Source organism: Anthonomus grandis, chromosome 20 (genome assembly GCF_022605725.1).
Source record: "Anthonomus grandis grandis chromosome 20, icAntGran1.3, whole genome shotgun sequence".
Taxonomy (NCBI): Eukaryota; Metazoa; Arthropoda; class Insecta; order Coleoptera; family Curculionidae; genus Anthonomus; species Anthonomus grandis.
The window spans coordinates 5,446,109-5,461,588 of NC_065565.1; the positions used below are offsets into that span (position 1 = coordinate 5,446,109).

The 15,480-nt window shown below is 32.6% G+C and overlaps 1 protein-coding gene and 1 long non-coding RNA gene across 3 annotated transcripts; both read left to right on the forward strand.

The window, feature by feature from the left end:
- Positions 1–2,279: 2,279 nt before the first annotated feature.
- LOC126747777 (venom serine protease 34-like) lies at positions 2,280–12,248 on the forward strand. The gene is made up of 7 exons (XM_050456577.1): positions 2,280–2,368; positions 2,433–2,599; positions 7,546–7,747; positions 7,798–7,998; positions 8,050–8,187; positions 11,922–12,095; positions 12,156–12,248. The coding sequence occupies exons 1-7, from the start codon at positions 2,365–2,367 to the stop codon at positions 12,176–12,178; spliced, it is 909 nt and encodes a 302-aa protein (XP_050312534.1). The 5' UTR covers positions 2,280–2,364; the 3' UTR covers positions 12,179–12,248.
- LOC126747779 (uncharacterized) lies at positions 8,197–11,915 on the forward strand. Of its 2 annotated transcripts, XR_007664394.1 has the most exons (4): positions 8,197–8,787; positions 9,164–9,399; positions 9,776–10,554; positions 10,743–11,915. It is a non-coding gene; the product is annotated as an uncharacterized LOC126747779 (long non-coding RNA). The 2 variants fall into 2 exon arrangements; XR_007664393.1 differs by having other exon boundaries at positions 9,776–11,915.
- Positions 12,249–15,480: the final 3,232 nt, after the last annotated feature.

Genomic DNA, 15,480 nt, shown 5'->3' on the forward strand with positions numbered 1-15,480 from the left:
CATGCTTAACCAATGCTATTGAAGGTTTAAGTTTGTGCAAGCGATAGTTTTTGAGATATTTGAATATTTGTCCAGTGAGGTCCAAGAAGCAAGTTCCAACATCAAGGTGACCACTCACTTCTAAGTCCTGTATCTCAGAAATTAATATAGCTATTTTTATGAATTAAAGAAGATGTTACTTAAAAAAGCATGCTTGACCAATGCTAATTAGGGTTTAAGTTTGTACAGGCAATAGTTTTTGAGATATTTGAATTTTTGTCCAGTGAGGTCCAAGGAGTAAGTTCCAACGTCAAGGTGATCACTCACTTCCAAGTCCAGTATCTCAGAAATTAATATAGCTATTTTTATGAATTAAAAAGGTGTTGCTTAGAAGAGCATGCTTGACTAATGACATTTAAGGTTTAAGTTTGTACAAGCAATAGTTTTTGAGATATTTGAATTTTTGTCCAGTGAGGTCCAAGGAGCAAGTTCCAACTTCAAGGTGATCATTCACTTCAAAGTCCAATAACTCAGATAATAATAGAGCTATTTTTATGAAATTAAAAGCATAGTACTAAGGATAGCTTGCTTAATGAACAATGTTCACAGTCCAAACCAATCCAAGCAACATTTTTTAAGATATCCGAATTTTTCTTAAGTGAGGTCCAAGGAGCAAGTTCCAACTTCAAGGTGACCACTCACTTCTAAGTCCTGTATCTCAGAAATTAATATAGCTATTTTTATGAATTAAAAAAAAAGTTGCTTAGAAGAGCATGCTTAACCAATGACATTTAAGGCTTTTGTTTGTGCAAGCGATAGTTTTTGAGATATTTGAATTTTCGTCCAGTGAGGTCCAAGGAGCAAGTTTCTTCTTGAAGGTGACCACTTACTTCCAAGGTCAATAACTCACTCAATAATTGAGCTATTCTTATGAAATCAAGAGCATAATACATAGGAAAGTATGCTCAATAAGTAGTGTTTAGGGTCCAAGCCAGTCCGCAATTGTATTTGAGTTATATGAATTTTTGTCGAGTGAGGTCCAAGAGGCAAGTTTCTTCTTGAAGGTGATCACTTATTGCCAAGTCCAATAACTCAGATATAAGAGAGCTGCTCTTATGAGATAAAAATCATTCATTCTTCTCTTCTTCTTCTTCTTCTTTTCTTCTTCAAATGCCAGGAAGCAATTATTGATTACTTACAGGCAGTTGAGTCAAACTTTTTTCTCTTTTTTTTTCCTTTCACTTCTTCTTCTTCTTAAAGACGTCAAATACCTTAAAGAGTTCTTATAGGCAGTTGAGCCAAATAATTCTTCTTTTCTTTCTCTTCTTATTCTTCTTCTTCTTTTTAAAAACGTCAAATGCCTGGAAGAAGAAATTATTGATTTCTCACAGGCAGTTGAATCAGTCGTTTCTTCCTCTTCCTCTTCTTCCTAATGACGTCAATTGCCTGGAAGAAATTATTGATTTATTACAGGCAGTTGAGTCAGATGTTTCTTCTCGTCTTTTTTTTCTACTTTTACTTCTTCTTCTTTTCTTTTTCTTCTTCTTCTTCTTCAAGGACGTCAAATGCCTGAAAGAAATTATTGATTACTTACAGGCAGTTAAGCATGAAATTTCTTCTCTTTTTCTTCTTCTTCTTTCTCTTTAAGGTTGTCAAATGCCTGGAAGAAATTATTGATTTCTCACAGGCAGTTGAATCAGTCGTTTCTTCTTCTTCCTCTTCTTCCTAATGACGTCAATTGCCTGGAAGAAATTATTGATTTCTTACAAGCACAAGAGTTACACGTTTCTTCTGTTCATTTTTTTCTTCTTCTTCTTCTTTTTTAAGGGCCTCAAATGCCTGGAACACACCAATTTCCTTGACAAAATGGTGACGTAACTTTTGCTGGTTTTTTCATTTTCTCTCTCCTTCCTTCCATTCCTCCCCTCTCCCTTTCTTTATTCCCAAAAAATGAATTTAAATATGCACTGATCATCGAGGTACAGTAGACCAAGAAACTTATACCAGGACATACGGAATAAATCGGTGCATCTGTTGGTGACCTTAAACTTGACCTTGAGCTTGACCTTCAAGGTTGTTTGAAGGTCAAAGCGATTTTTTTAAGTGGGAATTGGCATGAGCATGCGCTGTTAGGATTTTAGAAGAATTATGTGGAAATTCACAGTAGTAATTAAACTTAAGCCCTATTATAAATTGAAAAAACCTTGCTAATCCTTACTTGTAAAAAAATAAAAAAGAATCATAAAATCCGCTATCTATAAGTAATTGGTGAAATCCAAATAATATTGTCTATTGTTTTTTTTTTTTGATAATAGATAAACCTTTATTATAAGTACCGCTTACCGGCAAAATGAGCCACTTCAAAGTCATGCTTGAGCAGTAAGAATGGGTAAGACCGACTTAATTTGTAATTTATAAAACACCCAAGGGCTCTCTCTCTCTCTCTAAATTAGGAAACACAAGTGGTATCGTAGCGTGGGTGTTGCTGCTTTCCAATTTTCACCTGAAAGTGTCCGGCCGAAGTTTAGTGCAACGAAATGCGGAATTTGGAGGTTCGAACGGCACTAAACTGGTGGCGAACTTGCAAGCGAGTTGCGATTGCGGATGGAGAAACTCTCAGGTAAACTCTCTCAACAAACAATGTACAAACATATACAATGTAAAAATAAAATCTTAAGGTTAACGTAAAAGAATAAATAATAAAACATGAGTTATAAAAATAAAATGAGGTAAAATTTAATAAAATCAGAAACAACATTTTACTCTGAAATTTTCCATTTTCTCAAAATTTTCTTATTAACATTTTTTGTTCCAAATTAAAAATTCTTTCCTTTGAGCTATTTTTGACAAAAATCGGTGAAACATTAGTGAAGCTATTAAAGTTTTTCTTCTCAGATGCACTCACTCGCAATATTTCGCCTTTTCTCCGAAATTTTCCAGTTTTTCAAAATTTTCATAAAAAACTTTTTTATTCTATATTAAAAACGCTTTCCCTGGAACTAATTTTCTTGAAAATCGGTTAAAAATTAGAGAATTTAATTAAGTTCTTCCACTCAGACGCTTTAGTTACACTTAGTTTACAATTAGTTTGGACGCATTTACATAATTTCTCTGTTTGTTTAAAATTTTTTAGTTTTTCAAAATTTTTCTATTTACACTTTTTGTTCTCAATTAAAAATTCTTTCTCTAGAGCCAATTTTCAAGAAAATCGGTGAAAAATTATAAAAGATATTGCATTTTTTCCACTCAGACATATTCACTATTTGGACAATTTTCCAATATTTCCTTTTTTCTGTAAAATTTTCCAATTTTTCTAAATTTTCATATTTATATCTTTAAATTTAAATTAAACGTTCTTTCCTTAGAGTCAATTTTCATAAAAATCGGTGAAAAATTATGGAAGATATTAATGTTTTTTTAGTCAAACTCATTAATTTGGACACATTTGCAATATTTCCTTTTTTTCTTTAAAATTTTCCAGTTTTTCAAAATTTTTATACGAACACTTTTTATTCTATATTAAATGCACTTTTCCTAAAACTAACTTTTTTGAAAATCGGTCAATAATTAGGAAAGATATTTAAGTTTTTTCCACTCAGACAGTTATTTGTTTGGACGCATTTACAAAGTTTCTATTTTTTTCTTTAAAAACTCATAAGAAATTGAAATCCAGAGCAATTTACTTGAAACCTTTCGTAGTTATAACGACATTTATTGCTAATCGATTTGGGAAAATTGTAAGTTAATTGGTCATTTATTTCTTAAGTTATAAATTTTTACCGAAAACAATCCGAAAATTATTTTGATTTAATTTTAAAAATTCATAAGAAATTCAAATCAAGAGCAATTTACTTGAAACTTTTCGTGGTTATAACGACATTTATTGTTAATTGATTTGAGAAAATTGTAAGTTAATTGGTCATTTATTTGATAAGTTATAAATTTTTACCGAAAACAATCCGAAAATTATTTTGATTTAACTTTAAAAATTCATAAGAAATTCAAATCAAGAGCAATTTACTTAAAGCTTTTCACGGTTATAACGACATCTATTGCTAATCGATTTAGGAAAATTCTAAGTTAATTGGTCATTAATTTTTTAAGCTATAAATTTTTACCGAAAACAATCCGAAAATTATTTTGATTTAATTTTAAAAATTCATAAGAAATTCAAATCAAGAGCAATTTACTTAAAACTTTTCGTGGTTATAAAAACATCTATTGCTAATCGATTTGGGAAAGTTATAAGTTAATTGGTCATTTATTTTTTAAGTTATAAATTTTTACCAAAAACAATACGAAAATTATTTTGATTTAACTTTAAAAATTCATAATAAATTCAAATCAAGAGTAATTTACTTAAAACTTTTCTTGGGTATAACGACATCTATTGCTAATCGATTTAGGAAAATTCTAAGTTAATTGGTCATTTATTTTTTAAGTTATAAATTTTTACCGAAAACAATCCAAAAATTATTTTGATTTAACTTTAAAAATTCATAAGAAATTTAAATCAAGAGCAATTTACTTAAAACTTTTCGTAGCTATAACGACATTTATTGTTAATCGACTTGGGAAAATTGTAAGTTAATTGGTCATTTATTTTTTAAGTTATAAATTTTTACCAAAGACAATTCAAAAATTATTTTGATTTAATTTTAAAAATTCATAAGAAATTCAAATCAAGAGTAAATTACTTAAAACTTTTCGTGGTTATAACGACATCTATTGCTAATCGACTTAAGAAAATTGTAAGTTAATTGGTCATTTATTTGATAAGTTATACATTTTTACCGAAAACAATCCGAAAATTATTTTTATTTAACTTAAAAAATTCATAAGAAATTCAAATCAAGAGTAATTTACTTAAAACTGTTCGTGGTTATAACGACATCTATTGCTAATCGATTTAAGAAAACTGTAAGTTAATTGGTCATTTATTTGATAAGTTATACATTTTTACCAAAGACAATTCAAAAATTATTTTGATTTAACTTTAAAAATTCATAAGAAATTCAAATCAAGAGTAATTTACTTAAAACTTTTCTTGGGTATAACGACATCTATTGCTAATCGATTTAGGAAAATTGTAAGTTAATTGGTCATTTATTTGATAAGTTATAAATTTTTACCGAAAACAATCCGAAAATTATTTTGATTTAACTTTAAAAATTCATAAGAAATTCAAATCAAGAGCAATTTACTTAAAGCTTTTCACGGTTATAACGACATCTATTGCTAATCGATTTAGGAAAACTCTAAGTTAATTGGTCATTAATTTTTTAAGCTATAAATTTTTACCGAAAACAATCCGAAAATTATTTTGATTTAATTTTAAAAATTCATAAGAAATTCAAATCAAGAGCAATTTACTTAAAACTTTTCGTGGTTATAAAAACATCTATTGCTAATCGATTTGGGAAAGTTATAAGTTAATTGGTCATTTATTTTTTAAGTTATAAATTTTTACCAAAAACAATACGAAAATTATTTTGATTTAACTTTAAAAATTCATAATAAATTCAAATCAAGAGTAATTTACTTAAAACTTTTCTTGGGTATAACGACATCTATTGCTAATCGATTTAGGAAAATTGTAAGTTAATTGGTCATTTATTTGATAATTTTTAAATTTTTACCGAAAACAATCCGAAAATTATTTTGATTTAACTTTAAAAATTCATAAGAAATTCAAATCAAAAGCAATTTACTTGAAACTTTTCGTGGTTATAACGACATCTATTGCTAATCGATTTAAGAAATTTGTAAGTTAATTGGTCATTTATTTGATAAGTTATAAATTTTTACCGAAAACAATCCGAAAATTATTTTGATTTAACTTTAAAAATTCATAAGAAATTCAAATCAAGAGTAATTTACTTAAAACTTTTCTTGGGTATAACGACATGTATTGCTAATCGATTTAGGAAAATTGTAAGTTAATTGGTCATTTATTTGATAAGTTATAAATTTTTACCGAAAACAATCCGAAAATTATTTTGATTTAACTTTAAAAATTCATAAGAAATTCAAATCAAGAGCAATTTACTTGAAGCTTTTCGTGGTTATAACGACATCTATTGCTAATCGATTTAAGAAAACTGTAAGTTAATTGGTCATTTATTTGATAAGTTATAAATTTTTACCGAAAACAATCCGAAAATTATTTTGATTTAATTTTAAAAATTCATAAGAAATTCAAATCAAGAGCAATTTACTTGAAGCTTTTCATGGTTATAACGACATCTATTGCTAATCGATTTAGGAAAATTGTAAGTTAATTGGTCATTTATTTGATAAGTTATAAATTTTTACCGAAAACAATCCGAAAATTATTTTGATTTAACTTTAAAAATTCATAAGAAATTCAAATCACGAGTAATTTACTTAAAACTTTTCTTGGGTATAACAACATCTATTGCTAATCGATTTAGAAAAATTGTAAGTTAATTAGTCATTTATTTGATAAGTTATAAATTTTTACCGAAAACAATCCGAAAATTATTTTGATTTAACTTTAAAAATTCATAAGAAATTCAAATCAAGAGCAATTTACTTGAAACTTTTCGTGGTTATAACGACATTTATTGTTAATCGACTTGAGAAAATTGTAAGTTAATTGGTCATTTATTTTTTAAGTTATAAATTTTGACCAAAGACAATTCAAAAATTATTTTGATTTAATTTTAAAAATTCATAAGAAATTTAAATCAAGAGCAATTTACTTGAAGCTTTTCATGGTTATAACGACATCTATTGCTAATCGATTTAAGAAAACTGTAAGTTAATTGGTCATTTATTTGATAAGTTATAAATTTTTACCGAAAAAAATCCGAAAATTATTTTGATTTAACTTTAAAAATTCATAAGAAATTCAAATCAAGAGCAATTTACTTGAAGCTTTTCATGGTTATAACGACATCTATTGCTAATCGATTTAAGAAAATTGTAAGTTAATTGGTTATTTATTTTTTAAGTTATAAATTTTTACCAAAAACAATACGAAAATTATTTTGATTTAACTTTAAAAATTCATAAGAAATTCAGATCAAGAGTAATTTACTTAAAACTTTTCGTGGGTATAACGACATCTATTGCTAATCGATTTAAGAAAACTGTAAGTTAATTAGTCATTTATTTGATAAGTTATAAATTTTTACCAAAAACAATCCGAAAATTATTTTAATTTAACTTTAAAAATTCATAAGAAATTCAAATCAAGAGCAATTTACTTGAAACTTTTTATGGTTATAACGACATTTATTGTTAATCGACTTGGGAAAATTCTAAGTTAATTGGTCATTTATTTTTTAAGTTATAAATGTTTTACCAAATACAGTTTAAGAGGACTCTTGGATTTTTTTATGTATCAGTGTTTTTGCTAAAAAAATTTTAACTTAAAAAATAATAATCCAATTAACAGATGTTATGTGAGTCTCACTCAAAAGAACAACTTTCGGCCTCCAATCGTTAACCAGCAAAATAATATTATCCTTATTATTCAAATAACCTTGACAATTAAAATAAATAACAACCTCCAGGAACTTCAAATTTGATCTACTGTAGGCCCTGAAGATCGTCGGAGGAACAGAAACTGGCACGAACGAATATCCCGCAATGGCGGCACTGTTGAGCCTGCAAGACGACTCGTTCTTTTGCGGATCACACGTCATTGCTAGCAGGTACATCTTGACGGCGGGGCATTGCTTGCAAAACAAAGATCCAGATGAGCTGGTGGTACTGGTGGGTGACCATAACATCTCCTCAGGTACCAGCTACGAAATGAATGAATAACTCACATTCTTCATTAAAATTTAGGTTCGGACACGAACTATTCCGCCATTTACTACGTGAGCGCTTACGAGATCAATCCGAGCTACGACTCGGACACTTACTCCTATGACATCGCAATAGTGCAAACGAAGACGGAGATATCGTTCAGCACCTACGTCGGTCCCGTGTGCTTACCTTTCAGGTATTACTCGAACGACTTTGCCCTTGAATCTGTCACTTTATTAGGTAAGACTCCCGTGCTGTCAACGAGTTCTTAACTTACCTGAGCCGTTTTAGGATGGGGCCAAACCGAGTTCTCAGGTCCATCCTCGGATGTTCTTTTAGAGGCGACGTTGCAGGTGCTTTCCAACGAAGACTGCGCCAACGAAACTGGTGACACCATATTGGATTCTGAGTTATGCACTTATGCGGATGGTAAGTCGCTTCAATAGCTTTCCATTGCAGATTTCGAGGATTCAAGAGGACATCGGGTATCTAGAGTCGAATGCCTGTGACAGGTCTTGAAATGTTGCACTAATAACTATTGGAAATAGTCCGAGGTTGATCTATTGTCAGGTTATAAGATAAGAGGGAACCTGGTTAAAGAGCTGCTCTTGTGAGGTGACCATTGGGGCACCACCTAAATGTCCATAAATAAATTTTCTTGAAATTTTATCCTGAAGTCGAGAAAAAGAGGGAAACACTTGATGTGGAACAGCAGGAAAGCCAACTCACTATGTACTAGACAAGACAGTCTTACGAGGGTTGTCTAAAGAGTTTTTAAAATAAAAAGGTCTTAAGTAATGCTTAGGAAAGCATGCTCAACAAATGATGTTGAAGCTTCAAGCGAATCCGAGCAACAGTTTTTGAGGTATACGAATTTTTGTCGAGTGAGGTCCAAGGAGCAAGTTCCAACTTCAAGGTGACCACTCACTTCCAAGTCCAATAACTCAGATAATATTAGAGCTATTTTTATGAAATCAAAAGCATAATACTAAGAAAAGCATGCTTAATAAATAATGTTTAGAGTCCAAGGTAGTGCAAGTAACAGGTTTTAAAATATACGAATTTTTCTCCAGTGAGGCCCAAGGAGCAAGTTCCAACTTCAAGGTGAGCAGTCACTTCAAAGTCCAATAACTCAGATAATAATAGAGCTATTCTGATGAAATTTAAAGCATAATACTAAGGAAAGTATGCTTAATAAATAATATTAAGATTCCAACCCAATTCAAGTAACAGTTTTTGAGATATCCGAATTTTTCTCCAGTGAGGTCCAAGAAGCAAGTTCCATCTTCAAGGTAAACACTTACTTTCAAGTCCAGCAACTCAAATAATAATAGAGCTATTTTCATGAAATCAAAAGCATAATACTAAAAAAAGCATGCTTAATAAATAATGTTTAGAGTCCAAGGTAGTGCAAGTAACAGTTTTTAAAATATACGAATTTTTCTCCAGTGAGGCCCAAGGAGCAAGTTCCAACTTCAAGGTGAGCAGTCACTTCAAAGTCCAATAACTCAGATAATAATAGAGCTATTCTGATGAAATTCAAAGCATAATACTAAGGAAAGTATGCTTAATAAATAATATTAAGATTCCAACCCAATTCAAGTAACAGTTTTTGAGATATCCGAATTTTTCTCCAGTGAGGTCCAAGAAGCAAGTTCCATCTTCAAGGTAAACACTTACTTTCAAGTCCAGCAACTCAAATAATAATAGAGCTATTTTTATGAAATCAAAAGCATAATACTAAGAAAAGCATGCTTAATAAATAATGTTTAGAGTCCAAGGTAGTGCAAGTAACAGTTTTTAAAATATACGAATTTTTCTCCAGTGAGGCCCAAGGAGCAAGTTCAAACTTCAAGGTGAGCAGTCACTTCAAAGTCCAATAACTTAGATAATAATAGAGCTATTCTAATGAAATTCAAAGCATAATACTAAGGAAAGTATGCTTAATAAATAATATTAAGATTCCAACCCAAGTCAAGTAACAGTTTTTGAGATATCCGAATTTTTCTCCAGTGAGGTCCAAGAAGCAAGTTCCATCTTCAAGGTAAACACTTACTTTCAAGTCCAGCAACTTAAATAATAATAGAGCTATTCTTATGAAATCAATAGCATATTACTAAGGAAAGCATGCTTAATAAATAATATTTACAGTCTAAACCAATCCAAGCAACATTTTTTGAGATATCCGAATTTTTGTTGACTGAGGTCCAAGGAGCAAGTTCCATCTTCAAAGTGACCACCTATTTCCAAGTCCAATAACTCAAATAATAATAGAGTTATTCTTATAAAATTAAAAGCGTGATGCTAAGGAAAGCATGCTTAAGAAATAATGCTTAAATTCCAACCCAGTTCAAGCAACATTTTTTGAGATATCCGAATTTTTGTTGAGTGAGGTTCAAGGAGCAAGTTCCAACTACAAGGTGACCACTCATTTCCAAGTCCAATAACTCAGACAATAATAGAGCTATTTTTATGAAATTAAAAACATAATGCTAAGGAAAGCATGCTTAATAAACAATGTTAAGAGTCTACGTCAGTCTAAGGGACAGTTTTTAAGATATCCGAACTTTTCTCCAGTGAGGTCCAAGAAGCAAGTTCCATCTTCAAGGTGACCACTCAGTTTTAAGTCCAGTAACTTAAAAAATAATGGAGCTATTCTTATGAAATTACAAGCATATTACTTAGGAAAGCCTGTTCAACAAGTGATGTTTGGATTGCAACCTAGTTTAAGTAACAGTTTTTGAGATATCCGAATTTTTCTCTAGTGAGGTCCAATAAGCAAGTTCCATCTTTAAGGTGACCACTCCCTTCCAAGTCCAATAACTCAGACAATAATTGTGCTATTCTTATGAAATTAAAAGCATAATACTAAGAAAAGCATGCTTAATAAATGATATTAAGAGTCCAAGCTAGTCCAAGCAATAGTTTTTGAGATATCCGAACTTTTCTCCAGTAAGGTCCAAGAAGTAAGTTCCATCTTCAAGATGATCACCCATTTCCAAGTCCAATAACTCAGACAATAATAGAGCTATTTTTATGAAATTAAAAGCATAATGCTAAAGAAAGTATGCTTAATAAATAATGCTTAAATTCTAATCCAGTTCAAGCAACATTTTTTGAGATATCCGAATTTTTGTTGAGTGAGGTTCAAGGAGCAAGTTCCAACTTCAAGGTGACCACTCAATTCGAAGTCCAATAACTCAAATAATAATAGAGCTATTTTTATGAAATTAAAAGCATAATACTAAGGAAAGTATGCTTAATAAACAATGCTTACAGTCCAAACCAATCCAAGCAACAATTTTTGAGATATCCGAATTTTTTTCCAGTGAGGTCCAATAAGCAAGTTCCAACTTCAAGGTGACCACTCACTTCGAAGTCCAATAACTCAAATAATAATAGAGCTATTCTTATGAAATAAAAAGCATAATATTAAGAAAAGCGTGCTTAATAAATGATGTTTACAGTCCAAACCAATCCAAGCAATAGTTTTTGTGATATCCAGTTTTTTCTCCAGTAAGGTCCAAGGAGCAAGTTCCAATCTTGAAGGTGATTCTTAATAGCCAAGTCCGATTACTCAGATATAAGAGAGCTATTCTTATGAGATTAGAGGTATCTATTCTTTTTCTTCTTAGGAACGCCAAATGCCTGGAAGAAACTATTGATTTCTTACAGGCAGTTGAGTCAAACCTTTCTTCTCTTCGTCTTCTTCTCCTTCTCCTTCTCCTTCTCCTTCTCCTTCTCCTTCTCCTTCTCCTTCTCCTTCTCCTTCTCCGTGCCAAGGAATTGAATGCTGAATACGTGGACTTTGGTCAAAAATTTATCATTGCACCAATTAGAGATAGAGTCAGATGGAATTAGAGATGGAGCCATCAAAGTCACGTGAGAGATGCAGAGCTTGAAGTTTAGGTGCAATCGATCAGAGTTTTGGCACTGAAGGAATCAACTATTAACTATGGACTACGGTCCTTGCTAACCAGATCTAGCTCCAAGCACTAAGTTCAAGAGATATTCCAAGCATTAGAAAACATTGAGCGAACCAAGCTCACTCACCAGATCTAACCTCAAATGTTTTGCACTCAAAAACAGTTGCATCCATCAAGAAAAGACTCTTAAACACCTTCTTCTTCCATTACATAACTCAAGTGTCGCCCTCTATACAGGTAAAGACGCATGCCAACAGGATTCCGGAGGTCCAGTACTCTGGACAGACTCTACCACCAACAGGATGCATTTGGTGGGCATTATCTCCCACGGGGTCGCTTGCGCAACTGCTAATCCCGGAATAAATTCTCGAGTCACCTCCTTCTTAACTTGGATCGTTTCTAGGACAAGTGGTGAGTTTCTTTACTAGTACTTGGCACCAATTTCTTCTCTCTCTCTCTCTCTGTCTTTAGATGCTACATATTGTTACATGTAAGAAGAAAGAGGACCTAATTGTTGATTAGTGTATAACAGTGTAACTTAATAAAGCATATGAAGTTTTGATACGCTGTAGTTTGGAATTTACTCTCCTTGTCACACTATGTTTCATTTATTTGGTTAAAGTGCTGCTGGAATCTCTTGCAGGAGCATCTAGGACCTCCCCACACATGCCCTTCACCTTTTTCTTCCATTGGAACCAGGTTCTCTTGAAGCCAGACTGACATTTTGTGAGCAGAACAAGTCTCAGGTACTGGAGCACCTCAAATCGGTCTACAGATGCAGCAGTGTTGGATATCAAGGGTTCGTTGCAAGTTATGGATGGATGTCTTCCATTGATTCACGTGCATCGTTTAACCTCTCAGAGACCTTGTTCATGATCTCTTCTTCTGACAGGCCTGACGTCATAAGTTAGTTCGAACTGGGGGGGGGGGGGGTGTTATTCATGTTTCTTTTTTGACTGATTAGGGCTGCAAAAGAGTGCGATCAGATAATTTAACGAAGGTAGATTCTGTGATGTCTGTACGTGCTACAAAGTCAGAGTGTCAATTGATGGGGTGCTTATACGACAATTTCTGCTGATAATTTTACTGATTTTGGTCACTATTTGTGAGATTGAAGTAGGAAGTGGTTGGCAAAGACGTTGGTCACCTCTCAGCCTTCATGCTCTTTCGATTCTTCTTGATCTGAATAAATTGTTAATGTAGTTTTCCAATATACAATTTAATATTCGTTTATATACAAAGTGATGTGGGTAGCGAGTATTCAAACATAAAAGGCTCCGGCAAAAAATGACGTATCTCAGTAAATATAATAGATACAAACTTGCGGATAGTCTCGTTGGATTCAGAAGGATCAGAAAATGTAAACGCCGTTTGAATTTTAAGGATCGGGCCCATAGGGACTGAGAAATCGAATTTCAAACTTCAGCGTGTTGAGTTTAAAGGATTGAAAAGTTGTCTTCTGAAAAATGACTTCGAATGTTGACTTTGAACGCTTTTTAGTGATTGGGGAGTATGCTGTTCATGTTTTTCTTATCGACAAGGACGTTGGTCATCTCTCAGCCTCCCTGATTTCATGCTGAAGCAGTAGACACTCCCATTTATCCAACGTTGCATGCGTTTAATAACTGTCAACACTTTCCTGGACGTATGATTGGACGTAAAAGGTGAGTGTGAGATTTTGTGACGTCAGTAGAGTTTATAAGTTTCTTCAGTTCTTGATCTGAAATACATTTTCCAATATACTATTTAATATTAATTTATATACAAAGTGATGTGGGTATCGAGTTTTCAAACATAAAAGGTTCTGACAAAAAATTACGTATCTCAGTAAATATAATAAATAAAATCTTGCAAGTAGTGTCATTGGATTCAGAAAGATCAGAAGATGAAAGCGCCATTTGAATTTTAAGGATCGGGCCCATAGGAGCTGAGAAATCGAATTTCAAACTTTGGACATGTTGGGTTTTAAGAATTGGAAAGTTGTTTTCATGGAATGTTCGGAAATTATTGCTCGGAGTATGAAGTGGAATATAAGACCCTGGAGGATGCAGTCAGGACCACGGTGAATTTGTTTTTCTTAACGTTTATTATAATATATTATTGTACTGAATATAAATTTGTTCTTTTTTTTACCCTTGTAATGTTCGATCTACACAAACGGGACCTCTGCAGGGAGAAAGACAACCTGAAGAAGGAATACCTTGGACGAAACTGGGCGAATCGGAGCAACCTAAAGAGCTTTTCCAGAGGTTTCGGAATACCAATAAGCCTGGAAAACTGGAGAAATATCAAATTTTAAGTGGTCACTAGGTTGAAAGGTATGTATGGACCTTTTTCCAATAGACCTCGATCAACCGCGTTAGTAAGCTGAACCGAAAAACCTTGAAAGAGGTCAGGGACTCCTGGAATGGTTCTTTTTGTATATCTGTATATTAATGCAATTCGTTTTAAGATCATAATAGAAAAATGCTCGCTGGTTCGAAGGACCAAAAAATTTCAGTCTTTGCGTATACTTAACTGGGTATCTTCGGATCTTCTATCTTGCTTCTTAGCACATAACTTCACTTACATCTAACGGGTTAAGTATTTAGGTATAATTGGGTTTCTTTGAACCTTCAGTAGATTGCTAAGAGTAAAGAGAGACACACACTCGTCTTGGGTTTTAGAAACAATCGAAGAAACTCCGTAAGCAACTTCTCACTCTGAGTATAACTGATAATATTGGTTTATATACAGAGCGATGTGGGTAGCGAGTTTTCAAACATAAAAGGCTCCGACAAAAAATGACGTATCTCCGTAAATATAATAGATACAATCTTGCGAATAGTCTCATTGGCTTCAGAAAGATTAGGAGATGAAAGCACCGTTTGAATTTTAAGGATCGGGCTCATAGGGGCTGAGAAATCGAATTTCAAACTTCGAATGTTGACTTTGAACGCTTTTTAGTGATTGGGTTCCTGTTTTTTTTATCGACAAAGACGTGGGTCATTTCTCAGCCTCCCTGATTTCATGCTGAAGCAGTAGACACTCCCATTTATCCAACGTTAAACACTTTCCCGGACCTTTGATTGGACGTAAAAAAGTTTTGTGACGTCAAAAGTCAGTTCTCTGTTCTCGTGGGTCTTGGTGCATGGGTGCAACGTCATCAAAGCAAGAAATAAAGGTTCTAAGTCTAATAAATTAATGATTACTTATCGTAGGCCCTAAAGTGAGTTGCACTCTAGTTGCTGATGACTCTACTATTGAAGTTTCTTTGTTGGGACCTTAGGGGAGCATAGGATAGAGTGAAAAAATTGTTTATTGTTCCAAGCACAAATGGTTTTCGCTCTTGGGATGTTGATGATCAAACATCACGGATTAAATTACTTAATTTAGTGCATGAACATAGGTTCTTCATAATAAACATCCAATATATCAATTTTCAATATTCGAAGATAAAATAGTGACGTCACAAGCGTGTTCGAAACGTCGATAATGGACATCTGCCGGCATAAATGCATATGCACCGCCTAACTTACGGATGTTCGCTCATATCGTAAATTCCGACCGAGTTCCAAAAACTTTTTGTTTGCCACTGCACGTCTGGACGTAAAAATGTCGACTCCCACTTTTAGGGAGTTTCAATTTTATCGCCTGTTCGTGACGTTCGAATATAAAAATTAAAACATAAAAAAAATGTTCGTGTCATCGGCAAACGTATTAAACGCCCTCTGTATGTCAGAGACATCACCTAATAGTCAAGACACCTACACCCTCACCTCACTTATTCACCAGCATTTCGGCCATTTTGAATTAT

Bases quoted from the DNA above. Each gene is read 5' to 3' on its own strand.
- LOC126747777 (XM_050456577.1), top strand. The intron at 7,999-8,049 runs GTAAGACTCCCG...GAGCCGTTTTAG, and splicing joins TGAATCTGTCACTTTATTAG to GATGGGGCCAAACCGAGTTC. The intron at 8,188-11,921 runs GTAAGTCGCTTC...CCCTCTATACAG, and splicing joins GTTATGCACTTATGCGGATG to GTAAAGACGCATGCCAACAG.